This window comes from Acipenser ruthenus, chromosome 33 (assembly GCF_902713425.1).
Source record: "Acipenser ruthenus chromosome 33, fAciRut3.2 maternal haplotype, whole genome shotgun sequence".
Lineage (NCBI taxonomy): Eukaryota > Metazoa > Chordata > Actinopteri > Acipenseriformes > Acipenseridae > Acipenser > Acipenser ruthenus.
The window spans coordinates 12,343,376-12,371,275 of NC_081221.1; the positions used below are offsets into that span (position 1 = coordinate 12,343,376).

Below are 27,900 nucleotides of genomic sequence, written 5' to 3' on the forward strand. Positions count from 1 at the left end.
AAAGCATGGCACCATACGAAAATGTACCAGCCCCTTCTAAAAGATGACTGCAATACCCCCACAGGCACATGTTAAAAGCAAAGTGAAGATCACAAACCATCCCAGCTCTCCCTCAATAACATTCATATGCTACCTGTTCAGCAGATAAGGAAAAGGCTTTATTTTCCACTCACTAAATACTTAATAGATTTATCAAAGAAAAAGAAATTGATTGCAGGGAAAGCAAGCCCTCATTGCTGATTCCAGCGGTAACAAATGTGGGAGATGTTTATTGATTTCTAGCAAAAGGGAATTGAAATCAATCACAATTCTCAAGCATGTCACTAAAAGTAAAAATGAAGATGTTTCTATATACTCTGTAGAAAAGTCTGTCTGTTAAACAGAATTTTTACGCAGAAGTAGTTTGCTTTTAAGGTTGTCTCACTCTGAGGTGATCCAAAAATATCCCACAGGTGAGAGGGGGGGTCAGTCACACAGGGACGAGCCCCACAGGTGAGAGGGGGGATCAGTCACACCGGGACGAGCCCCACAGGTGAGGGGGGGGGGCAGTCACACAGGCAGGTTAATCCTGTGGCTGACAGCTTCCTCATATATATATGCATATGTGAGTTGAGATTTGAAGATGGCCATAACACAGAGGTTATTTTATTCTAGAAGCTTGTCCAGTATAACAAACACTTACACCCCCAGAATATCACCTGTAGTATTATCCCATTGTTCCCATCAATCCAGTTTTATAGCCAGGTGACATTTCTATGAAGGGCATATTGTCAACTATCACATTTTTTTCCTCTCATTTTTCAGCTAGCTATGTGACAATACAAAGCCTTCTTAATCCTGATTGTTGATCGTTGCATGCATTTGTAAGTTGTAGTGGCGTGCAGATACGCAGACTATCTGTAATTCCCTTTAAGAAGTTTTTAGTTGTCTGCCAAACTAAACAAGCCAATTAATGAATGTGTTCATTTCACTACAACAAAAAGCTTTTCTCCCCTTTACAATTAAATGGCAATCAATGACAATTAACTTCCGCATTGAGTGATTTTAATTAATACCCAACAACTTCAAACACCTTAAAGCGAATGACTCGTAAAGTCCCAGTACGTGCTTGTTCTGAGTAGGTCGTGTTGGTGTATGCACCCTGTCTCTTTAAGAGCCTGCACCAAGATAATAACATGCCAGAGCTCTGTTTGTAAAAGCACTCGTAAGGCTGACTCTTTTTTGAAATGTATGAGTGTGATATGAATCTGACCGATATTACTGACAGTTAGTAGCTTGGAGCTGAAGAAACAGGCCATTACTCACTCAGCAGGACTGGCAGGTTTAAGAGGCCTTAAACACTTTCCAAACTTGTCACGTGTCCAAATCGAGCCATAGAGCGGGCAGACAGAACGAGGGTGGAGCACAATAAAACCTGACACTTTTACAGGGCTTCCTTATAGTCAAAAAGCTGTTCTATTTGTCTTCATTTTGTATGTATGTATGTGTGTATGTATGTATGTATGTATGTACTGTATGTATATACAGTAAGGTGCAAAATGTATTAAAACACGTCAAGATCTGTCATGTATATCCTTTTATATACTTACCAGCATAAGGGTGAGAATTTCAATTTTGAGTCAGTAATCAGTGATATAGAAACAACAGGCACTTGTGTGAAAATGTTAGACCGCTTTGTGCTTCAATTAGGCATCTTAAACAACTTCTAGAAAGTCTCATGCATTTGACCTTTTGTGGCTCTGTGTTCCTTTTCTCTTACTATTTTAAATGAATTGCATGAGTGGCCTATTAAATTAGACAATCATTAATTTGCCTATTTTGACAATTTTCCAAGATTTTCCGTTACAGTGGTTTGATTTCATATGCACAGCAAATTGAAACAACAGAAGCAATGGGGTGTTGTAATACATGTGCACACTGCTGTATGTCAGACAGGTTAGCACCAAAACACCCATTGTAAAAGTGCTTGTCCGCACAACCTATTTTCCTACCAATTAACTGTTGAATAGCTGATTGCGCAGAAATTAAAAATAAATTAGAAAATGTAAAGTCAAGCTCAAAAATGTGTTTTAGATACGATACTTCCAAGTGACCTACACGTAGTTACCATTAACTAATATGTCCTACATGCATTCAGCACCCAATTCCTTGATTGTGCAGATGGAACTCCATACAAGTTATTTTTTCCAATGTTGGACATGCATGTAACAAAACTGTAGTTACTTCAGTGTAATTCAACCGCCTGGATTTTGAAGTGCATGCAATTCATTTAGCTAGCATGTGGGCTTGGAGCTACCTGAGCTGATACCAGGGTACCTTACAGAATGGATATCCGCTTCTGGTTTCTCTCCTTGTGTCTCCCTCTTCTTGTATGTTTGTAGACTATGTCAACTAAATGGCCAAAAAAATACATAATGTATCTGAAAAAAGAAAATCTAATCAGCAGTGACCTGTCATGAGATCCAGTAGACATTTATAAGCTGTGAGTTGTGTGCAACTATTCAGCAACAATCATGAGAAAGCAGAAAGATGTCACTGACTTCACACGGGGACATGGCAGTGTTTAGTCCCTCAGCACAGTGGCTGCACTGCTCAGCGTGTCGATCAAAACGCTCCCAGAAACTTTCATTACTGGACAGGACACACCTGCATCAACTCAAACAATGCTCCAAGAGATACACACAGTGGGCTGTTAGAGTCTTCCTCTGTTTGGCCAGGATTGAGTGTGTGTGTGTGTGTGTGTGTATGGTATGTATTGCAGGTTAATCTTTTTTCCTTCCAGGTTCCTTCCACTTGAACTTCTGACCTCTATTTCCTTAGCACATTTCTTTTTCAGACAGTGGATTCTAGAATGCTAAATGCACCATTTCGTAAATGCCTCCCTATATCTGGAAGCAAAACAAACATCCAGTGGGTGTAGAGGTTAATAGCACTGTACACATGTACATAGTAAGCCATCTTAAAGGTTAACAAAGCCTCTTCTTTTTCCCTTCATGCCTGCCTCTCCCCCTTTCCTCCAGATGTAGGCATTTCCTGAGTAGAGATTAGAGCTCTCCTCCCCCTCTCTCCTGCACTTCTGAAAAGAGGCTCCGTTTCTCCTCTGTGCGGAGCTCTTGTGACTGGGCTGGAGTTGGCTGGTGTTTACAGCTCGGAAATGTTTTACACGACTGATCTAATCTGTCCCGGAGACTGCTGGAACAAGGAGGCAGTGTGCAGGCAGTGGCTGAGGTTTCCTTGTCTAGGCACTAAGCCCAGGCCTCCAGCACAGTACAGTTTTCTCCAACTGCTGGTAGCACTGCCAGGTTTGTTAAACTTTACTACAGTGATACAACACTGATGTTCTCCAGAATCATTTTTTTTAATCAGTGGGGACAAAAAGTTAGAGTATATGGAATCTTCCTCAACTTCTCTGCTATTCAAATCTGAAATCAAAACAGAAATAACTTTTACCAATCAAGAGGTACAGCTGTTTTAGTAACCACATCAACTGAGTTTTCTGTGAACTTTTAGAAATAACAGCCGTTTTGACCACTTTCCCAACAAGTTAGACAAATACTTAGAGCAAATGAAATCTTCCTCTACTTCTCAGCTATTCAAATATGAAATCAAAACAGGAATGGCGTCTACCAATCAAGAGGTCCAGCTGTTTTAGTAACCGCATCAACTTCTTTCAGGAGGCTGCTTCCCGCTGTTGAATTAACTGTCATGGAACTTTGAGAAATTTCAAATTATAGCGCATTCTAAGCACAATCAGTAAACAACATGACTTTTGACACAAATCAGCTACTTTGACCACTTTCCCAATAAAGCAAGCCCCGCAACTTTACTTGTAAAGTTACCATCTAGTTCATTTTAATCTTTCAGCACTGCAGTATTTACAAGGTCTAACAAAGATACCTGAAAACTGCGCATTTATTCCCCCTAATTTCTGTTATTACAATTGCCATGTTTCCAGCTGCCTGTGGGACACAAGAAGCTGGAATATATTACACTGTCGGGGAATACTGGAAGTTTATAAATAAATGCATACTGTAATCCTTTCTGTGATAGGAATTAGTAACACAGTTCTAATGACACACCGGAGTTGCCTAAATTATACCCCTAAGAATATATTTTAGTAAACGTGTCGAAACCGGTACAAAGACCCCTTAGTTGCCTGTAGGTTTGCCAAACTGTACATTTCTATGCAGAGACTTCAACAATGGGGCCTATTCACAGACCATCCATTTCAATTGCTTTAATTACACTGTTAAAATATTATGAAATAATAATTATCTTGTCCCACTGGCAGATAATACAGCTTGATTTATTTATCAGGCAATACTGCAATTAACAGCTAATATATATATATATATATATATATATATATATATATATATATATATATATATATATATATATATTGTAACGGTTAAATCCCATGCAAGATATCGATGAATAATTATCTTTGTAAGATTTTGTTTTCTGGACAGGAGTGCGTGTGTGTTAAATGTAAATGGCATTCTAGAACATTAAGAGCATGTTTTTAGAAATTGAGAGCAGTTTTAAAACACTGTGCACACAAGCAGAGCACCAGCTGTATCTCACATGTGATTTGTTCAAATTGTTTATTTAGCAGACGCCTTTATCCAAGGCGACTTGCAGAGACTAGGGTGTGTGAACTATGCGTCAGCTGCAGAGTCACTTACAATTACGTCTCACCCGAAAGACGGAGCACAAGGAGGTTAAGTGACTTGCTATGGGTCACACAATGAGTCAGTGGCTGAGGTGGGATTTGAACCGGGGACCTCCTGGTTACAAGCTTGTTTCTTTAACCATTTATCTTTAGTCCTGTGCTTTCAACAGGAGCTAGAATTTGACTGTGGTTTGTTTATAGAAGCTCCCAATAGGAAATCCCTGTGATACAGGAAGCTGTATTTTACAGGAATGCATTTTTGCACATAGGTATGAACATGCATAATATGCAGTAATATATATTCTTACAATAAAATATTCTATTACCATGGCAACATAGAATATATCATATTTGGAGAAAATTAATACATTGTACAAAGTATTTAATAAACTAAAATACATTGAAAACATGAACCTGCATATTAAAATATGTATTTTTTTAAATATTGCAAAACTTTTTTGTAAAAACAGTAAAGGAACTTTTACTGCCAAGTAGATTTAAAGCCATGGATTTTTTGTTTTGTTTTTGTATTTCTATAAATATAGAAACCCATCTGTTTAATAAGAAACTGGACAGAACTCAACTTTGCATTGTGTAGTTCAGGCTGGAAACAGAGTTAGGCGTGTTGCTAAGCAACTAAATCCATGTAAACAGGGCTAACCTACAATTAAAGTAAGAATCTTACACTAATAACACGCCTATTACCTTGTACACCCCTGGCTATGTGGTCTCATAGTTGCTGCACAACATGTTTTTTTTTTTTTTTTTTTTTTTTTTTAAAGTTAAATATGTATTTTCATTATTACCCATATTTTAATATCATTATTCAGTAATGTAATTTCAGAATATATACCAATTACAGTGGAATGGGCTGCCCCACTTTATAGGGATTCCAAGCTGGTATATCCTAAGATATGCTGAGTACAGAACCAGTATATCCTGTGATAAACCCACATCATAATGCTTTTTATAATTTGAAAGTACTTTTCAAATCTCAGTACAGCTCAGCTTCCAGACACTAAATTAAATCAACACTGACTTGTACTTTTAAAGGGCCTGTCTATCATTGCAATGAAACTCACCTGTGCTTTCATAAAAACTTGTATCTGATCATATCCGGATACTAATCATCTAGGCTTGCTCAAAAAATAGCTTTCTTTAAATATTCTGAAATATTATCAAAACTATCAGTCTCTGTATTATTACTTCGCAGGTCTATGGTCCCATTTTTATTTATTTTTATTTTACTTCTAGCGTTTTTACTTCCATCTCAGTCTATTGTTGACCGACACCAATGAGACTCACCCTGTGTCAACAAAAATTTACTTTTGAAGGTGTGTTAAATTGCAATAACTGGTTATGTGTCACTCAGAAGTAACACAGTATATGCTTATTTTGTTATGTATTTAGCACATTTTAGTATTCTTTATATATATCTTAGCCTTGCACATTCTTATAATTGAGTCCTGTATTTTGTTTTCTTCATGTAATCAATGAGTACATCTTTAAAACAATATGTGGATGTGGTGGCTTGCAGCGAGGTAAGGATTTTGTAACTCTGGTCTAAGAGGTCACAGCCAGGGCTGAGAAAACAGCCAAATGAGCTCTGGCAGGATTCCTGCTGCTGCAGCGAGTGTGAAGAGACCTGAGACCAGTGCCACTGCTCCCAAACAAACTGCAATGCTTTCACACCTCTGCAAACCAGCAGCACGCTGGCTCCATTTTAAAGATGTGTTCTCTGCTTTCTGACCCTCAAACCATCTCTTTAGAAAGCGTCGGGTAGCAACTAGCGGGCTGTGTCTCAATATACCCTAATCACCACATACGGGATTCCTTCACTCTCAAAACTGATAATACCAAGACATATTTTTGAAAATATTTAAAATTTGATGTAAACATTTAAAAAGCAACTGCAGTCAGTGTGCTTCCGAAACAAGAGACAAGAATAAACGAAGTTATAACTCCTTGTGTAACATAACAGTGATGCATCCCCCACTTCAAAATACAAATAACTCTCTGCTCAACACGGTTTTGAAAATCCGTTTTCATATTTTTCAGTGCTACAGCTCTGTGGCAGGGTGGCTAAGTGGTGACGTCAGACCAGAATGCAGGAACATTCGGGTCTGCAAATACAGTGCAAAGGTGCTTGCGCCGTTTTATTTTTAAATAACAAAAATAAATGAAACGTTTAAACAGAAAACACTGTGCTCTCAGAGCAAAATACATATCTGCGCAAACTACATCTCTAACCAACACAAACTCACAACCACATACCAGGCTGGCTCCACGCTCCACGCTGAGAGTAGAGAGCTGCAGGTTTATATACAGGTGACCATCTCCCGATTAGCAACAAATCGTCTAATTAATTCCGGAGATGGCACCTTCTGCATGAGGTTTTTTAATTATTCCTGGCAGAGGACGAGCACCAATCTCGCCTCTGCCAGAACACGTTTTAAATAAAAACACGGCATCGCCGTCATTTATAAATCAACCATATCACGTCGTCATAAAATATAATAAATAAATCATACACCAAAACACACGGCTTTCGCCGTCATTTAAATAAATAATAAATCATAATACAACAATACAAAATAATGTAGGGGCAGAGGGGGCGACCCCGTTCTAAAAATACATCAACAATTACACGTACAGGGCTCCTCGCCCTGTTACAAGTACAAAAAGTAATTGCTGTAGTTTCCTGACACTGAATCGATTACTGTGCTGTCAGTTACGTGGTCTGATTTCTGCTTGTGTCACAAATGGAACATTTTTAAGAGGTGCAAGAGCCCCCCCCAAAAGTCTCAATGGACATGCACACTAACAGACCCGAGACTTTATTGATGAACATTTCAATGTATTGACAGATAGGCGATGAACAGAATAAATGGAAGCTGCTTTTTATTCTATTAATCTGTATTTGACATGTCTGAATAAATCTACCACTAAGAGTTTTTGTTTTGGTTTTATGGATGCCTCTTCTCCAGGAACGTGGCTGCGCTGGGTGGAGTCCCTCGCTCCCTGCTTGGCCCCTTTCCCAGCCTCCCTGCCTTCTCTGGCCCCTCTCTCCAGCAGGGGGTCCTAAGCCCCCTTTCACAGTGACTTCAGTAATCCCTGCCCTCTGCAGGTCAATGAGCCTCCCGAGCATGGAGTGTGTGAACAAGTCATCCTGCATCCTCTCTGTATGGGGCATCACTCCCCCTCCCTCTCTCTCTCGCTGTCTGTCTCTCTCTCTCCTTCACTCTCCCGCTCTCTCTCTCCTTCACTCCCCCTCCCTCTCTCTCTCGCTGTCTGTCTCTCTCTCCTTCACTCTCCCTCTCTCTCCCTCTGTCGCTCTCCTTCGCTCTCCTTCACTCTCCCTCTTTCTCTCTCCCTCTGTCTCACTCTCTCCTTCACTCCCCCTCTCTCTCTCTCCCTCTGTCTCTCTCTCTCCTTCACTCTCCCTCTCTCTCCTTCACTCTCCCTCCCTCTCTCTCCCTCTGTCTCTCTCCTTCACTCTCCCTCCCTCTCTCTCCCTCTGTCTCTCTCCTTCACTCTCCCTCTCTCTCACTCTGTCTCTCCATCTCCTTCACTCTCCCTATCTCTCTCTCTGTCTCTCTCCCTCCTTCATTCTCCCTCTCTCTCCCTGTCTCTCCTTCACTCTCCCTCTCTCTCCCTCTGTCTCTCTCTCCTTCACTCTCCCTCTCTCTCTCACTCTGTCTCTCCATCTCCTTCACTCTCCCTCTCTCTCCCTCTGTCTCTCTCTCTCCTTCACTCTCCCTCTCTCTCCCTGTCTCTCCTTCACTCTCCCTCTCCCTTTCTCTCTCTCCCCCTCTCTCTCACATCTCTTTATCTAAAGTAAATTCTTCTTGCAACAAACAGCCTCTTATTAAGCAGTACAGTATTGACTCCATTGATTGATCTCACGGTTAGCATTGAGTCGCTTCTGTGCTGTAATAATGAGGTGGAGGAATGAAGATTCTTGATCCATATCTCCCAGTTCTTAATCCAAACAAGCTGGACTAAGTCTAATTTAACCATCCTAAAAGTCTGCAGGCCACACAGTGCAATGTCATTTCTCTATCAGCTTGGACTTGGAATTAGACCTGTGAACCTTAAACTTGATTTAGAATGGCTCACTCGAGGGACACTGGAGACTTCCTGTGACATTCAATTCCTTGCGCCTTGTGTATCCAGGCGCTGTCAAACACTTCCTTTCACACAATGATTTGAACTTTCGCATTTCATATTTTAAAAAAGGCATAGCAATTTTGTGTATTTTTTAAAGACTTTTAAAAACTTTAAAATAACCCTAAAGTTGCGGGAGCGGCAGCGGGACATGTCAATCCTTCCCCGGGGCCCATGACGGCTCTCGGCGGCCCTGCCTACCCGGGTCAGGACCGGGTGTCATGCGGGTCGGGTACAGATAAAGCAGGGTTGACCTGGGTGACAGACGCAAGTTATAAAAACCACATGATTAAGGCTGTAAGAAAATCGCACGCTGTGAACTTGTTGCGGAAACCGCAACTTTTAACACACACCACAACGTTTTATAGTTGCCGCAAATTTAATGTGACTACAATGTTTCTATTATTTAGATGTAATTTTGTTGCAAAATAATGCTGAAAAATAAACTGAAACAGAAAAGGAAACGTCACTCTCACATTGTCTTTTGCTATTGGGGGATTGGTAGGCCTGGTCATCCTCTCTAGCCAATCGGTGATCTTCTTTCCCGTTGCTATGGTTAGCAACAGGAAAGAAGACTATGACTTATTTACTTACTGTTAAATTTTGTGATCGAAGGTTTATTGCTGCTTTGCAAATACTGGCTGTTTTTGTGAGAGAGCTTTTACTGTTATGCCAGTACTATATGTTATGTGTCATTATTGCTAGCTGAAACGCTTCACTTGTAATGAAACACAGCGTAAAATGTTTTATTTCAAATGTGGTGATAAACAGGGAGTCTTAAGAACTTATGTTCTGGTTATCTGGTTGTATGGTTTTTTTTCTTATTGCTGTTTATGAACGAAAATCCATCTTGAAAGCAGGAATATATACAAACTATTTATATTTATGACCGCGCCGAAACAGCAACTTTAATACACAGTGGACACAACTCCTTGATAAAAATAAATAAATAAATCACGATTTTCTTACAGCTTTACACACAATGCCTGTCAGGATCACACACAACTGCTGAATGTCAATGCTGTCCACTCCAATCCGTATTTTGGTCTTGTGTTTTGCTTGCATTGTAAAGCACTCTCCATGTTTGACCAGACTGTTTGATGTCTTAAGAGATGGTCCATTAAAAACAGAAAAGGTTTCATGCATTTCAATGGCAATCAATTCCATTGATCAGAAGGCATTCTTATCACAGCCAGCCCACCATTTAAAGCAGCCTTTGGTGATTCTTAATGGGATGGGTTTCCTACAAAGAGGCAGGGCTTTCAAAATGTTTGAACCCTTGGGATTCTGGGGTGGTTTGATAAAGAAAAGCAAAAACCTGGCCTAAATTCAAGATCATTTTTACTTATTTATTTGATCTTTATTAAACCAGGAAATAGTAGTAAGTGCTTCCATAAAGAAGATGTAAAATGCCAACAGCATATCACACACACACACCTCAGCCAGTTCAAATATTACATCATCAAAACCGTTATCTGCTGGGTTACAAAAAGTGTTAAAACAGATACAGCCTTATCTTTCTGAGTTTGAGATCTCAGCAGAATCAAAACTATTGAGAAACCCAGGTAATTTCTTGTAAAATAAATACATAAAGTAAATATATACAGAGATTGAAAATTAAGGGCCATTGTCCCCAATGGAATCAAAATCATATGTGAAGTAACTAGCTGTCTTCCAGAATGTGATACTGGGGTTAAACAAGCAAGCAGGGATCCTTTTGAGGAACAAATGGGGGTCTATTTTAATGATCTAAGCCCTGGCAATGGTCGGGCAGTGGTCAAGTAGCTTCTCAACATGCACAACATATCATGTGTATGGTATATATATTTACAACACTGCCGTCTGCAAACTTTGTTGAGAAGTTCATTGTGAAGAAAAAAAAACTATTTTTTCCACATATCGCTTGTTTATATATAGGTAAAAATTGAGATATCAAACATAAGAAGCCTACATGCTAGTATTGAAATCATTTTTACAAGCCATGGATATTAAATTAAGAGTATGTTTCCATTGACTTCTGGTTAGATGAATCAGTAACTATTTACAAACTTAGATCTGATTCACATAGCCTACTGTGTCCTATGATTTTCAGCATACAGCTCACCCTTTAGTGAATGTATCAAAGCTAGGACCTCGACAAAGCTGGCTTTCTAATAAACTGGAATCCCATATCTCTACACAAAATTGTGCAACCCAAACAAGTGTAAGAGGTATAGAAAAAGCTACCCCTTGAAATGGGTCAGCATTCTCGGGACCCCTGCTTACAGAAGATAGATAGAAGTTTGGTTCTAGTGGTGATCATGGCACTTCAGGCATTACGCCTATTGAAAAATAGTTACAGATAAGAACACAGGTTAACTTTGTGTTGGGCAATGGTCAAGTAGCTTCTCAACATGCACACATGCAACGAAACGAGGGAAAGTTTAATCACAAAACAATTTCAAACAAATACCAAACGCATGTTCTTGAAAATGAAGCACTACGTTCTAAAATAAATAAATAGCACAAAAAAGATACTTAGTAGGTTTTGTAGATAGCAAATAGATAATAACACAACTTTATTTGCGACCTAACTTCAAGCAACCCAGGTAAGCACCGGGAAGCATTATTCCTTGTTCTGATAAGGAAATACAGTATTGAAACTGTTTGAAATATTAGGGTTAAAGTGCAAGTTGCTTCCAATGAGTTTTTTTTTTTATATATATAACCTGGGACAGTGCTTTGAAAAGCCCAGCCCGGGTAGTGGGTTTCCATGACCACCCCTCAACGAGTGTCAGACTGGCAGCTATGGAAATTCACCAGCCGGAATGAGGAAATGCAAGAGGAATTCAAAGTCCTGGCGGCTTCAATAAGTGGCTGGGCTTTTCAAAACACTTCAAAATACCGTTCTGGGTAAAAAAAACAAAACAGAAATACTTGAGCAATGGCAATCATTGGAGTCATTGTATTTTATCTTGCTCTTAAGTCTGTTGTGTTTATTTCCCTAGATGTTAGTGCCAAAATCAAGATGAAAGGCGTAGAATACATTTGCAAATGTTAAGATCATTTCGAGTTGAAGTTTACAGCTCCAATTGATCTGCGGTTGTAGTTGAATGACTGACTGTGTTCCACTCCCCCTCTCTGTCTATCATTCCCCCTCTCTGTCTCTGTGTTCCACTCCCCCCTCTGTCTCTCATTCCCCCTCTCTGTCTCTCATTCCCCCTCTGTCTCTCATTCCCCCTGTCTCTCTCTCATTCCCCCTCTCTGTCTCTCATTCCCCTCTCTGTCTCTCATTCCCCCTCTCTGTCTCTCATTCCCCTCTCTGTCTCTCATTCCCCTCTCTGTCTCTCATTCCCCCTCTCTGTCTCTCATTCCCCTCTCTGTCTCTCATTCCCCCTCTCTGTCTCTGTGTTCCACTCCCCCTCTCTGTCTCTCATTCCCCTCTCTGTCTCTCATTCCCCCTCTCTGTCTCTGTGTTCCACTCCCCCCTCTGTCTCTCATTCCTCCTCTCTGTCTCTCATTCCCCCTCTCTGTCTCTCATTCCTCCTCTCTGTCTCTCATTCCCCCTCTCTGTCTATCATTCCCCCTCTCTGTCTCTGTGTTCCACTCCCCCCTCTGTCTCTCATTCCCCCTCTGTCTCTCTCTCATTCCCCCTTTATCTCCCTGTCTCTCATTCCCCCTCTCTGTCTCTCATTCCTCCTCTCTGTCTCTCATTCCCCCTCTCTGTCTATCATTCCCCCTCTCTGTCTCTGTGTTCCACTCCCCCCTCTGTCTCTCATTCCCCCTCTGTCTCTCTCTCATTCCCCCTTTATCTCCCTGTCTCTCATTCACCCTCTCTGTCTCTCATTCCCCCTCTGTCTCTCTCTCATTCCCACTATATATCTCTGTGTTCCACTCACCCCTCTGTCTCTCTCTCATTCCCCCTCTATCAATTCAATTCAATTCAAATTCAAAGGTGCTTTATTGGCATGACCATTATTCACAGTATTGCCAAAGCAATGTACACACAGTACATCATCTGAACATTAAATAGACAATAACACTGATGAGAATAATAATAATAATAATAATAATGGTAAACAAATATAAATAATAACCACGTTATTAATAAGTTAACAATAACAACAATGAAATATAACAAGACTTGAACTAATGTAGAGTGCTCACTGTCTGTCCCTCAGGCTGTGACAGGCAGCTGTGTACTGGGCTGCCAGTTGGACACAGCTGGACTCCTCTCCGAGTAGGATTGGGAGTTTTTGAGGGTCTGGCAGGTCTGGGAATGTTTTGCAGAGATTTTTTATTTGTGGGAAGAAAGTTTCCCTTATTTCTGTGTATTTTGTACACTGCAGTAGAAAGTGCATCTCTGTCTCTACTTGTTGGAGTTGACAGTGATGACACAGCCGGTCCTCTTTGGGCAGCCAGGTCTGCCTGTGTCGGCCTGTTTCTATGGCCAGGCTGTGCTCACTGAGCCTGTATTTGGTTAGGATCTGCCTCTGCTTGTTGTCTTTCACCCTGCTCAGGTATTCAGCCAGGGTGTAGTGTCTTTTTAGGGCCCGATAGCACTCTAATTTGCTTTGTGTTTTTGTGTGTGTGTCCCAATAGGTGAGGTAGTTTTGTTTGTGTTGTGTTATAATTTGGTTTACTCGAATTGTCTGTGTTGGAGCAGTGCTGTCCTGAGGCTGTTTGGTGTTAGTGTGTGTTAGTGCAGTGAGCTTCAGGACCAGCTGGCTGAGGGGACTCTTCTTTTGGCTCAGTTCTTGGTACTGCAGGGCTTTACTGTGGTAGGAGTTTGGGTTGCTTTGTTTTAGATGAAACCAAAATTTAATTGCTCTTTTTTGTATTGAGATCAATAATGGATATTGACCTAGTTCTGCCCTGCACGCGTTGTTTGGTGTTTTTCTCTATATTTGCAGGATGTTTTTGCAGAACTCTGTGTGCAGGGCTTCTATTGGGTGTTTATCCCATTTAGTGTAATCCTGCTCTGTGAGCGGACCCCACACTTCACTGCCATAGAGGGCAATGGGTTTGATAACACTTTCAAAAATGTTGAGCCAAATTCTAATGGGGAGTTTTATATAAAGCTTTTTCTTTATGGAATAGAAAGCCCTGCGGGCCTTCTCTCTCAGTGCATTCACTGCCGGGTTAAAGCTACCTGATGCGCTGATGTTTAGGCCCAGGTAGGTGTAGTGCATGCAGTGTTCTATTGTGGTGTTGTGTAGTGTAAAGATGTATCTACTTTCCTGATATCTGGGTTTTTTCTGAAATATCATGATTTTAGTTTTGTTCATGTTTACTGCCAGGGCCCAGGTCTGACAGTACTGCTCTAGCACTGACAGGCTCTGCTGCAGCCCCTGCTCTGTGGGCGACTCTCTCTGTCTCTATCTCTCTGTCTCTCATTCCCCCTCTCTGTCTCTCATTCCCCCTGTCTCTCTCTCATTCCCCCTCTCTGTCTCTCATTCCCCCTCTGTCTCTCTCTCATTCCCCCTCTATCTCTCTGTCTCTGTGTTCCATTCCCCCTCTCTGTCTCTCATTCACCCTCTCTGTCTCTGTGTTCCACTCCCCCTCTCTGTCTCTCATTCCCCCTCTCTGTCCCTCATTCCCCCTCTGTCTCTCTGTGTTCCATTCCCCCTCTCTGTCTCTCATTCCCCCTCTCTGTCTCTCATTCCCCCTCTGTCTCTCTCTCATTCCCCCTCTATCTCTCTGTGTTCCATTCCCCCTCTCTGTCTCTCATCCCCCCTGTCTCTCTCTCATTCCCCCTTTATCTCTCTGTCTCTCATTCACCCTCTCTGTCTCTCATTCCCCCTCTGTCTCTCTCTCATTCCCCCTATATCTCTCTGTGTTCCACTCCCCCTCTCTGTCTCTCATTCCCCCTCTCTGTCTCTCATTCCCCCTGTCTCTCATTCCCCCTCTCTGTCTCTGTGTTCCACTCCCCCTCTCTGTCTCTCATTCCCCCTCTGTCTCTCTCTCATTCCCCCTCTGTCTCTCTCTCATTCCCCCTCTCTGTCTCTCATTCCCCCTCTCTGTCTCTCATTCCCTCTCTGTCTCTCTCTCATCCCCCCTCTCTGTCTCTCTGTGTTCCATTCACCCTCTCTGTCTCTCATTCCCCCTCTCTGTCTCTGTGTTCCACTCCCCCTCTCTGTCTCTCTGTGTTCCATTCCCCCTCTCTGTCTCTCTGTGTTTTGCCTCTGTTGCTGTCTTGCCAAGTCTCTGTTACAGGAGGGGGGGTTGCTAATAAAGCTGTTTCCCAGGACTGTCACAGGCCCCAGCGGTGTCCTGAACTCCCGCTGCCCAGACAGCCTGACGCAGCCGTCCTGCCAGCTGGGGCAGACTGCTACATGCCAGAGCCTTTCAGTCCCAAATCACTGAGCCCACGGGGGCGCTGGCTTCACTCTGCACGAAGGGGCTCACTGCAATGCCCCAGAGCAGAGGCATGAAATCTGCATTCACTCTCCCACAAAAGGAGACTGATTCAGTCACTGGGGCTCTGTTTAGTCAGCTTAACCTGGACAGGCATTGCTGGAGACAGCCCAGGCTGGAGCTGAGGGACTAGTGGTTAGAGCTGCAACTGTAAAAGAAGATATTAGAGCTGAAGGACTGTGAGGGAAGCTGTGTGGCTTGGTTGTTAGAGGTGAAACCCTGCAAAGGAAGCAATATGACTGAGTGGTTAGAGCTCAAAGGCATTAACGGAAGCAGTGCGGCCTAGAGGTTAGGGCTGAATGACTGTGAAGGCAGCACTGCGGTCTAGCGAGTCGAACTAAGAGAGTAAGGCAGCACTTCCTAAAACAGAGAGTTTACTTACATGTGCATTGACTCTAACACTAAACGCATGGGGCCCCACCCTGGCTGTAAAACTAGTGACTACCTTCAAAAACAAACAGTGGGCATCTCACCAGGAATGGACTCCATCATAATGTCAATTACACTCCAGGAATGACAAGGCCTGTTCTGTGCCTGGACCTGTGTTGAGTTAGAAGCAGCACACTTGGGTACTGGGTTCCGGAACTGAAGGGGTAAAGAGACTGGAGAAGCAGGCAGTGTAACCCCCCCACACCCCTCGTCCCACTGCACCCCCAGTAGAACACCCCAGCTCAGCATGATTGGGACCTGGTGAAGGACGCCCCCCCTTTTCTCTGTGTCGCCTCTACGGTTTAAGAAACAGCCCTGTTCAAATCCAGACTGCGTGTCCAGTCATGGTGAAACTTGCTAAGGGCATTCTTTAGAACAAGTTTTTGAGTGTTTCAGACACTGGGTGTGTGGAGGCTGTCTGTCTGTCTGGGGCTACAGGGGCTGTCCCATAAGAAACAAACTTTTAACAGGGAGTATTGTTATCCTAGATGGCTTTGATATCTTTTAATATAAAATCCCCAGACAGACATCTAGAGAAGCACTTAACCAGTTGTGATGAAACTTGACCTTCTATAGAATTGAGTCTGGCGCTCTGTCTGTGTGTCACTGTTAGATTGTTACCTATATCTCCCGCTTATGCAACAATGATCACTTTTGAAAAGGGCATTCTTCAGCACAGGTGTGAGAATTACTTGTGGATGACCAAGCTTTAGTTCTTCACTTTAAGATTCAAATACAAAGAAACGTATTAAAAGTTTCTGCGTTCTGCTACTTAATCCCTTCCTGCCCTTTAACTCAGATAAATCAAACAGCGTTTCCGATCAGCATGTTGCTCCCTTCTTCCTACCCTGGGTTAGATCAACCGGGTTCTGGTTGAGATTAATATTTCTCACCCGTCTTTGTCTCTTTCTAAACGTTGGTCTTGTATTAAAATATAAACATCGTAATGGTTCTTGCAGCTTGCAAACTTTAGTAAGCTGCTGTAGGTTTGATTTTTTAAGACTCATAATGCTCTACAGCACAAATCTGAATTGCTTCCCTAGTCACATAGCATTACAGTGTTTGCATCACTGGCAGAAGAGAGCTTGACTCTACTTGTCTTTATGTTTTTGCAAACAGTGTAAAAAATGGTTCTTATTCACTGTGTTTATAATGGCAACAGGATTCCTGGATGGGTATTCACAGAGACAGACACTCTCTGCTGGTGTTTACATTCTTACAGGGAGGTCTTTTAGGGTTTGGCTATGACTGGAAGTCAGACAGCTTCCCCCACACACACTCACACACACACACACAGACAGAGACACACACAGACAGAGACACACACACACACACACACACACACAGTCATTCACACACACACACACACACAGAGACACACACACAGACAGAGACACACACACAGTCATTCACACACACACACACACAGAGTCAGACACACACACACACACAGTCATTCGCACACACACACACACACACACACACAGTCAGACACACACACATATACACACACACACAGTCAGACACACACACATATACACACACACACACACAGTCAGACACACACAAACGCACACACACAGTCAGACACACAGAGACACACACACACACAGTCAGACACACACACAGAGACACACACACAGACAACTGTGACACAATACAGTGCACCCTTAAAAACATATCCCATAGTAATAGCACAACAAATATTAATAAAGCATCATGAAAGCATGGTAAATCACAGGCAGCCATTGTAAAGAACATCACGGTATGGTAAAGCATATTAATAAACATGGCAAACCAGGGTAACCATGAGAAAAGCAGGCTAAATCTGCAAAAATACTGTAATTACTCTAAATACACTTACCACAGACACGAAAAAAGGTCAATTCCATGGGAAAAAATGCTGGTTTTGGGTTGCATCTCTAAGCAATGTGACCCTAGGTGAAAATACAGAGGAGCAGCTACAGTTGGTTTTCTGTCTTCTAAAATACCCTACTGTACCCATTCTCTTATGTTCATATTGTATGTTTAGGGTCAAGTAATGGGCAGTCGTATGCCCTGATCATGTCAGTCACACTCCATGGTGAACACAATATCAACCAGCCTTGTATCCTACACTCTGTACATAGTTGAAACTCAGCCCAGTACAGAGAAGAAGTCATAATTACGCTATGCATTCAGTTAGACTTCAGTGAAAGTGCATTAAACTGGTACAAGATACAGTGGAATGTGGCTGGGCTGTAGTTTAGGTGCAGTGTAACAGTAGGGTGTTAAACAGCAATGGTGTTGTACTGCTGTAACTCTACGCAGAGTCTACCTGTCAAACTGCACGCCCTTTATAATTACAGCAAACCTAATGCTTATAGAGCTTCAATGCTATTTTACTGTTTTTGTTAATACTGTTGTTTTTTTTTTATGATCGCTGGATTTCTAAAGGGAGTCGGGTGCATAACTGTGATTCTTAACAGTGTTTTAGAGATTTTCCATGAACCAACTCACAGTTGCAGAGGGGCGATAAATAACAGTTGTTTATTTTCTAAAATCGACCTCGCTACGGAAAGTTTTGGGAGTCTTTTCAGAAGCGACCCCTCTGGAACAACAGGGACATGAGTTAAATAAGGATGAGAAACATCAATAAAAACAGAACGCACATCATAGGATATTAGATATTCAGGAAATGTAGAAAGATATCGTTTTCATATTGGAACAAAAGGTAGCTGAACCCGTGAGTTTCACAATCCGTCCTTGGGAATGGAGCCTCATTCCTGTGTGCTAGCTGAGGGGGTCCTGATGACTCAAGACACTACAGTGCAATTCAAAAATGAAAGAAGAAAAGAACAAGGGGAAATAGTTCTTTGTATCACTGGCAAATATCAGAGAAAAACATCCTTTCATTACTGTGAGTCAAAGGAGTCTTACAGGAGTATCGAATTTCTGGCTCTCCCCCTCCCTCCACACACACACACACACACACACACACACACACACAGACTCACACACACACTGCACACACACTCACTCACCCACACAGACACACACTGCACACACTCACCCTGAGACACACAGACACACACGCACACACACACACTGAAACACACACACAAACTCCCTCCCCCGCCACACACACACACACACAGACTCACACACACACACACACACACACACACAGACTCACACACACACTGCACACACACTCACCCACCCACACCGACACACACAAACACACTCACCCTGCGAAACACAGACACACACGCACACACACACACACACTGAAACACACACACAAACCCCCCCCCCCCCCCCCCCCGCCACACACACTCACTCACTCACTCACTCACTCCCACACACACCCTCTCCCAGACAAGAAAGGCTCAGTGGTTTCAGTTACCTTGCTGAGTTGGTAGAGTGGGGCCTCTTTGACTTGGGCAGCCAGACTGCTTTCCAAAGGCCTGGGGAGGAGCACCCTAACCTGGGAGAGAGGAGGGGGGCGGAAGGGAGGCTTGCTGATTGAAGACAGACTTCGGCTCCAGTTTCTCCTGCAGCATTTTGAAACCGTGGACCCATAATGAACCCCCTGGATCAGTGCACACAAAGGGCTGGATTTACTCGGATTTCGCTCCACTGCATTTTTTTTTTCTTTTCTAAAAGTTTTCCATCGGAATGGAAAAGTAACCACACTCCCAATTGTCTTCCAAAAGGAATGGACAGATGAACACATGCTTCATAAAGTCAAAAGAAACCTGCTGAATAATGTTATGTTAACCTATTGAATTGAATTACACACTGCTTTTGTATTTTCCATATTGAAAAATTTGACATTACAAAATCAGAACATGAAATTCTGCACTACTATTAGACTTTTGCGATATCACTTTGTAGTGTCTTTGATTACATGATGTTAAATAAAAGATCTAAATGATGTTCATATAGTTGTTTTTTTTAATTATGTCTTAATCCTAAAATTCTAGGTGATGCAAAACTTTTGGCCACAGCTGTACATGTATTGACAGATGAATGGGATAAAGTATGTCAGTACTACTGCAATCACTCATGTAACCTTCCTCAGTCCTACTTCCACAGAGAACAGCTTCACTAGTATATGACACAATTATCAAACACACAGTTAGCAAAGCACTCACTGCAGATGATTATTGGATAATCCAATAACTGTGCACATTAAAAAAACACACACTCATGAACAGCATTTTGTCATACGCATCATAATGCATCCAGTTCAAGACTCTTGTACTAGCCTACAGATACCTTGACCAGACTGCACCCAGCTACCTCCAGACCATCATCTCTCCCTACACCCCCACTCGACCTCTCCGCTCCGCCTGCACTAGAAGACTGGCTCTACCTCCTCTACGCTCCTTCTCCACCCTCGCCCCGCAGGGGTGGAATGACCTTCCTACAGATGTCAGGACTGCCCAGTCCCTGACCACCTTCCAGCGCCTCCTCAAGACTCACCTCTTCAGACAGCACCTGTAGAACTCCTCTTTTTTTCCCCCTGGACACTTATCACTCTTCCTTAAATGCGCTTTACTTGCTCTTATCTGCCCCCTATTTTACAGCATTTAATCCTGTACTTTAGTGTACTGTAATCTGTCAGGTGTTATTTAATCTGTAGTATTTTGTATTTAATCATATCCTGATGTAACTATCACTGACACTGTTATCTGCTCCATTATTGAATCGTATTTTGTCATACTTGTACTTGCTAGAACCAGTCGTTGTATTTATCTTGCTCTTAATTGTATTAATACTTGTACTGTGATTCTTGAAATGTATTTTTGTTTACGACTGTAAGTTGCCCTGGATAAGGGCGTCTGCTAAGAAATAAATAATAATAATAATAATAATTAAGAAGTGGCACACATATGTAGTAATACAGGTAGAGGTTAAAGGGCAAACATTTCTATGTATACTTTATTGTTTACTGCATTATTACAGAAAACGTTTTAAATTAAAAAAACAAAAAAGAAAACACACACAAAATGAAATCTGTCAGCTTCCCCTAATTACACTGATGAAGGCATTATGAGAAACTATTGTCTTCTTGACTAGCTTGAGCAAGCTGAAATGTGAAAAGCCAGTCATTTGAAACAAAAGGGTCAGGATTAGCCCCGGGCTGTGAACACAATCCTCCCCTTTAAGGTGTAATTGGGGGCTTTGATTCTAATGAGATATAGCTAAAAATGTGAATGAGTATTTAATGACGTGATAATGAGTATCCAGCAATTAATCAAGCATGCAGGAAATGTTTAATTAGCGTCTGACAAGCAATTTGAAACGGAATTCACAACCCCAAAACAAACAGCTTTTGTGTTTTGTTTTTGAAAATGTATTCAGGCTTAGCATGTTAAGTAACATTATCAGTGAGATTCTACAGTAATATTATGAATACTAAGCTATAATGTTTTTCTGCGACTTCGTGTGCTGTAGGTCAATTCCACTCTAATGGTCTACAGCCATTAGAATCTCATTAAACATACTTGCCAAGATTATCAGAGATTCTGAAAGCAGGCATATCTATACAAACAGCCAACCTTCAGCACAGGAAGTGACTAAACAGCAGTTGATGCATTTTTTTGAGCTGTCAGGTTTAAAATAATGAATAGATACACCTGTCTATGAACGAAGTGTGTCTTGGGGGATGACTGCAATTCATTATCCATAATCCACAATTGCTGTAGCTACAAGTGCCAGGTGCTTCAATTTGAAAGTCATTATCTGTGACACTTGTATTGAATTTATTCGATAGAGATGCTACGGTGAAGCTATTAATCCATTATGATCTTCATGGCTTTTATTTTGAGAGCCTCATTATTACACATTCATTAATCGATTAATCACCCTGGTGCCCTACTTGGATCACTGCGATCTAGCTAGCTTCTAAAGCTCTGTGAACACGAAGTCACTTTTTCAGGAACAGTGGCTTGTAACCTGGCTCCAGGAGACCGGGAGACCTAGTTTGAGGTTGCTGTATCAAACCCCAAGTCTCCCCTGGTGTGCCGTGCAGTGGCCTGAAACCTCGTCTCCTGAAACCGAGTTCCAAACCACAAAGCGGTTTCATGTTTTAATAGAAACACACGCTTTATTTGCACGAAATCTCTTCCGTTTGTATTTGTTTTGAGATGAGAAATGGCAGAATCAAATGAAAAAAATGAATGTCTTTTTGCTTTTTAATAATGCACACATAATATATTACTAATTACATAATCTGCATATGCATGATATTATTATTATTATTATTATTATTATTATTATTATTATTATTATTATTATTATTATTATTATTATTAATTTCTTAGCAGACGCCCTTATCCAGGGCGACTTACAATTGTTACAAGATATCACATTATTTTTTACATACAATTATCCATTTATACAGTTGGGTTTTTACTGGAGCAATCTAGGTAAAGTACCTTGCTCAAGGGTACAGCAGCAGTGTCCCTCCACCTGGGATTAAACCCATGACCCTCCGGTCAAGAGTCCAGAGCCCTAACCACTACTCCACACTGCTGCCCTGTTTACATTTCTTTTTTGGTGAAGTCTACGCGTTTTATTGTAGTTTCAGCTCACCAGCTTCATGCTTCAATAAAGTAAAGAATACATAAAGCAATTGAAGTTTAAAAAATATATATATATATATTTTAATTTAATGATTATGCGGTACAGTACACCTGTTTCCTGTACCGACACGCAATTCCATTTTCACTGATTGTAATAAATTCAGCTGTTACTATATAATTATATTAATACATTATAATTATATTATTTAATTAATGGTGGTAACAGCTGTATTATTACCAGCATTCCAGCACTCACAAACACCACTTACTGTAATTGAACACCTTTATAACGCTGAACCAAATCGTATCATATTTCAACACTGTATTTTACCTACCAAGCTATAAAATCCTACTATTGTCTGCCACATTTTTAAGCTTATTTACAAGCACGCAAGAAAAAGTTGAGCAACAAAAATGTCAGTCAAGCAAAGCATATATTTTTCAATACACTATGTTAAATACAGAGCTAGAGAATTAAACGTTTCTGCTACTCTCACTTCCCTCCAATGGTCAAGCTTCAATCAGACCAGAATCTCTGTGTGTTATTTTACTAATGTCTTCAGTGCGGTGCTTTTGCTGGGTCAGGTAGTTCAAGGTTAGCGCTAATCGGAGTCTTTTTAAATAAAAAAATAAAATAAATAAAACGGGGACGGTGATAAGGTTGTTTGTATATATATAAAAAAATTATAAAACTGGTTTCAAGTCTTGTGTGTCGCCCGTTTAAAATGTTGTCCCTCAATATTTTTGTACATCTAAAAATAAAGGTACCGCTTAACTAGTCTTACAAACTGTGGGTTAGAATGCTGTCACACTTTCCTCGCATTCCCAAAGCTGTATATCTCTTTTCCCTATGAAACCTGATTATGCCTACAAGAGTCAAACAGCCTAATACATTATATTTTCAAACTCGGTTATAGCACAAAAAACAAAACAAGAAAATTAGATTTAGTTTGACACTGAGTATTTTTAGAAGTATGACACCGTTTCCCCAGCCAATCCATCTGCTATGGTAGTACAGGAATACAATATGGCACACCATTAAAATGATTTCCATGTATTTGCCGTTGAGATCAAATCAGCGATGAATTTGAAAACGGGTATTTTTGCATTTCGAGAACATGGGATGTTCTAAAACTAACAACAAAACCTGTTTTACTTTGGTGCCCTGAGCAAAACATTGTATATAATTGTATATAACTTTTTTTTTTTTATTGGACTAACTAAACAAAGATTTATTGTGTAGAAGGTCTCTTATTCAGGTGAAAGTCGGAAAATATTTTTTCAAATGTTTCATATCTGTATGCATGTGGATAAAGCAGTGAATAGAAGCTGGGCATTGAGAAGACAACGAGGAGTGTTTCTTTGAGCACTGAACGCTGTATCTCTAGCAGCGAGTGTGTTTACAAAGGGGGTGAATGCGCGTCTGTGATTCCTGCGCGGAGGAGTGAACGCTGCTGCCCTGTCTCTTTAAAAGCACGAAAAGTTTTCGCATCTGGTAACTGATCTCATTACGCTGTGGTTGACCGATCCTGCCCGGGGCTGGTCCCGCTGCCTCATTGGATTGGCTGGGAAAAATTTTTGCGAAGGGGCTTTGGGGAGGGAAGTCTGTTTTAAGACACCCCGTTCCCTCAGCTCGATGGGACTGCAGCGGCGCTGGGGAGCTTGAAACGGTCTAATTTGGATGGTGTGAGTTGCACAAAGGAAAAAGTCATGCAATCTCTTGAAGGAAAGCAATCGGACTACAAGGAGTGCGTTAACAGCTGCCATCGATCTGACTTTTTTTGTCACTGTAAGAAAACTATACAACTGTTGCCACATGTGCTTGGATTAAAACGGTGCGTTTTACCTTATTTTTTATCGATTCTATAGAACATATGTATTAAAATAAAATAATTTTTAAAAAAAAAGTTTAGGAGAAATGACTTTGCAAAGAAGTCTGTTGGGATTTGCTTGTGTGACGCTGCTCCGGCACTTGATTCCTGTCTCCGCGAAGTTCGGGGACCGGGGGATGTCGGTCCCGGATCACGGTTTTTGCCAGCCAATTTCGATACCGTTATGCACGGATATCGCTTATAATCAGACCATCATGCCGAACCTGGTCGGACACACCAACCAGGAGGACGCTGGCTTGGAAGTGCACCAGTTTTACCCGCTCGTCAAAGTGCAGTGCTCGCCCGAGCTCAAGTTTTTCCTCTGTTCCATGTACGCCCCGGTTTGCACGGTGCTGGAGCAGGCGATCCCCCCGTGCAGGTCGATCTGCGAGCGGGCCAAGCAAGGATGCGAGGCCCTGATGAACAAATTCGGCTTCCAGTGGCCTGAAAGACTGCGGTGCGAGAATTTCCCCGTTCACGGAGCGGAGCAGATCTGCGTGGGGCAGAATCAATCTGAGGGCAGCGGGCCCAGTACCCCTCCAGCCCCGCCCAATCGCAACCCCGCAATGATCACCGCCGGGTCACCGATAAACAAATTCGCCACTCCGGATCACCCTTTTCATTGCCCCACTGTGTTACAGGTACCCCCCTACTTGAACTACAAGTTTATGGGGGAGAAGGACTGTGCGGCGCCCTGTGAGCCATCCAGAAGCAACGGCTACATGTTTTTCAGCCAGGAAGAAATCAACTTCGCCCGCATTTGGATTCTCATCTGGTCCTCCCTGTGTTGCGCGTCCACTTTATTCACCGTAACCACTTACCTGGTCGACATGCAGAGGTTCCGATACCCAGAGAGGCCAATTATCTTCCTGTCGGGCTGCTACACCATGGTCTCTATCGCATACATCGCCGGGTTCATCCTGGATGACAAGGTTGTGTGCAATGAGCGCTTTTCAGCGAGCAGCTTTAAAACAGTGGTCCAGGGCACGAAAAAGGAGGGCTGCACCATCCTCTTCATGATGCTGTACTTTTTCAGCATGGCCAGCTCCATTTGGTGGGTCATTCTTTCGCTTACCTGGTTCCTGGCAGCAGGGATGAAATGGGGACACGAAGCGATTGAATCCAACTCTCAGTACTTCCATCTAGCTGCCTGGGCTGTACCAGCTGTCAAGACTATCACCATCCTCGCCCTGGGCCAGATAGACGGAGACATGCTGAGCGGCGTGTGCTTTGTGGGGCTCAACACCCTCGACCCGCTGCGGGGTTTCGTCCTGGCGCCGCTTTTCGTCTACTTGTTCATGGGGACCTCGTTCCTGCTGGCTGGGTTTGTCTCCCTGTTCCGAATCCGGACGATCATGAAGCACGACGGTACCAAGACCGAGAAGCTGGAAAGGCTAATGGTGCGAATCGGGGTGTTCAGCGTCCTGTACACAGTGCCGGCCACCATCGTCATCGCATGTTACTTCTACGAGCAGGCTTTTCGGGAAAACTGGGAGAAAAGCTGGATCAACCGGAACTGCAAGAGCCTGGCCATCCCGTGCCCGAGTCAGTACACCCCACGGATGAGCCCGGATTTCACCGTGTATATGATTAAATACCTGATGACTCTCATTGTGGGCATCACCTCGGGGTTTTGGATCTGGTCCGGCAAGACCTTGCAGTCGTGGCGCAAGTTTTATACCAGACTAACCAACAGCAAACAAGGCGAGACAATGGTTTAATGTAACCAGGTACACCGTTACACGGCCCCCAGCTCCCCCCGTTGAATCCCCGCTGCAGTGGCTACTGGACTGGCGACATACCGGAGCGCTCGCTAGTGGTGCTGTATGCTGCAAAGCAGAGACTGTAGGGTGGAAACGGAGGATATTACAGCAATGTGCTACATATTACCGGAGCTGTTTATTAAGACACTGTTTAAAAATAAGGAGAGGCTGTTTAATATTGCATTTGGATGAGCCCAGAACAAGCACTCGTAACCAATATTAAGAGACGGGCCATCTATGAAGAATTTCACAAGGGGAGACTTTTTTTTTTTTTTTTTCTTACAGAGGGTTATAAACGTCTTATGGTGCATTTAAAAAATGAACTGTAAAAAAAAAAAGTTAATTATATATTTGTATTTAAAGAGGGTTTTATTTTCTTGTTGGAGCCTTTAGAGTGTTTGAAAACGGTTTTTCTATACGGTGACACAACAGCCAGTCGAACTTGCCCTGAAAGCCAGATCTGTACTCCTTTCCTGTGATGTATCAGGTTAAGGAACTAAATAAAATCATACTGTGAGCCGATATAACAAGGGCCCTGTTTGGAGACTCAAAAAAAAGTCTTAAAAGTCTCAGAATATCTTTTATTATTTCTCAACTAAGTAAAGGAGAGAGAGAGAGAGAGAGAGAGAGAGAGAGAGAGAGAGAGAGAGAGAGAGAGAGAGAAAGCACACTAACAAAATTGGAGGCACAAGAAGATACCATTTGAATGTTTTTTTTTAAACATGTGAAAGACGAACCAAGGAACTAAATACACAAAGGACTGTGTTCAAATTTGCAGCGTTGTACTGATGTGTTTGTAACTATGCACAAAATATACAATTATTTTTTTGTAAAGATACAGGGTATGCTATTTTTTTACTTGTTTTATTACAATTCTATTTTAGAAAGAGGTCTTTCATTTTTAAACGTGAGGCCTTTTAAATTATATATTATTATTATTATTATTATTTTATTTTTTTGGAGCATCTAAAGTATGTTCTTAAACAGTTAACCTTCACACAAAGATGTGTTTACATTCTGATTGATTCATTCTTCCACATTTGTTTGCGTATCAGCAGTGAAATACATCAGAGATTTAAAGTGCATTACAGTCATTGTAATTGGATGAACGCATTGGGTGGTCGATTTGATCAACACTAACCCTGTCAGTATAAGCAGCAGCCGCATTTTGTCAACTTGGATGACCAAACGCAATTTTTTTCATGTGGAAGTAAACTATTTATGTTATCAAACTAGTAACACACGAGTTTGAAACATCATTTCAAAACTGAAAGTGTTACATTGTGTGTTAATAGTTTTCTAACATTAACACGTTATCCTTTCACGAAGAATAATTCACATTTCATTTTGGTTTGATTAATGTGACCCAGACTCTCTAAAACACCATATTTTCAAAGCGTTGACTCCTGTCTTTAATTAATTCCTATTTTTTGTGGGGGAAACAAATTGTTCATTTTACAAAACTGGAACGGAACTGCCGTGTTATATATTCGAAGTTCTCTTCAGCGCTCTCAGTGTGTGTTTTTTTTTCATTTTGTAACATAAACGTGACTTTTTCTGCTTTTAAAGAACACAGTTAATTACAGAATGAACTGAAGAGTGTGGTCCTGGAGCGATGAAGCACCTGTTTATACATGTAACTCACAGGAACGCCTCCCGATCGTGCGTGTGCGTGCGTGGTTGCGTGCGTTCGTACGTGCGTGCTGTAGTTAAACCTACAACAATCGCCAGATCAGTAGAAGGATCTACATTAAAATATATATTTTTTCTTTAGGTTTTCTAAATAAAGTCTTCTACTGAACTATTGCGGAATCCAAGGGTTGTTCTTTACATTTGGTACTTATTAAAAACGTGTTATTTTTTTTGTTTTTGTACCACAGCGATCAAACCCCTCTGCTCAGAATAAGTGTTTTTTTAAAGAGCAACTTAACACAAACTAAACTAAATGGACTGTCAGCAAGGCCTTCTCATACAATAGAATACACAGACACTTTTCAGGAGCATTAAATTTGAAAAAATGTAAA

At 41.8% G+C, this 27,900-nt stretch overlaps 1 protein-coding gene across 1 annotated transcript; it reads left to right on the plus strand.

The window, feature by feature from the left end:
* Positions 1–23,799: 23,799 nt before the first annotated feature.
* LOC117433330 (frizzled-2-like) lies at positions 23,800–26,651 on the plus strand. The gene has a single exon (XM_034055475.3). It carries the CDS (start codon positions 24,161–24,163, stop codon positions 25,832–25,834), a length of 1,674 nt encoding a protein of 557 aa, XP_033911366.3. The 5' UTR covers positions 23,800–24,160; the 3' UTR covers positions 25,835–26,651.
* The last annotated feature ends 1,249 nt before the right edge of the window (positions 26,652–27,900 follow it).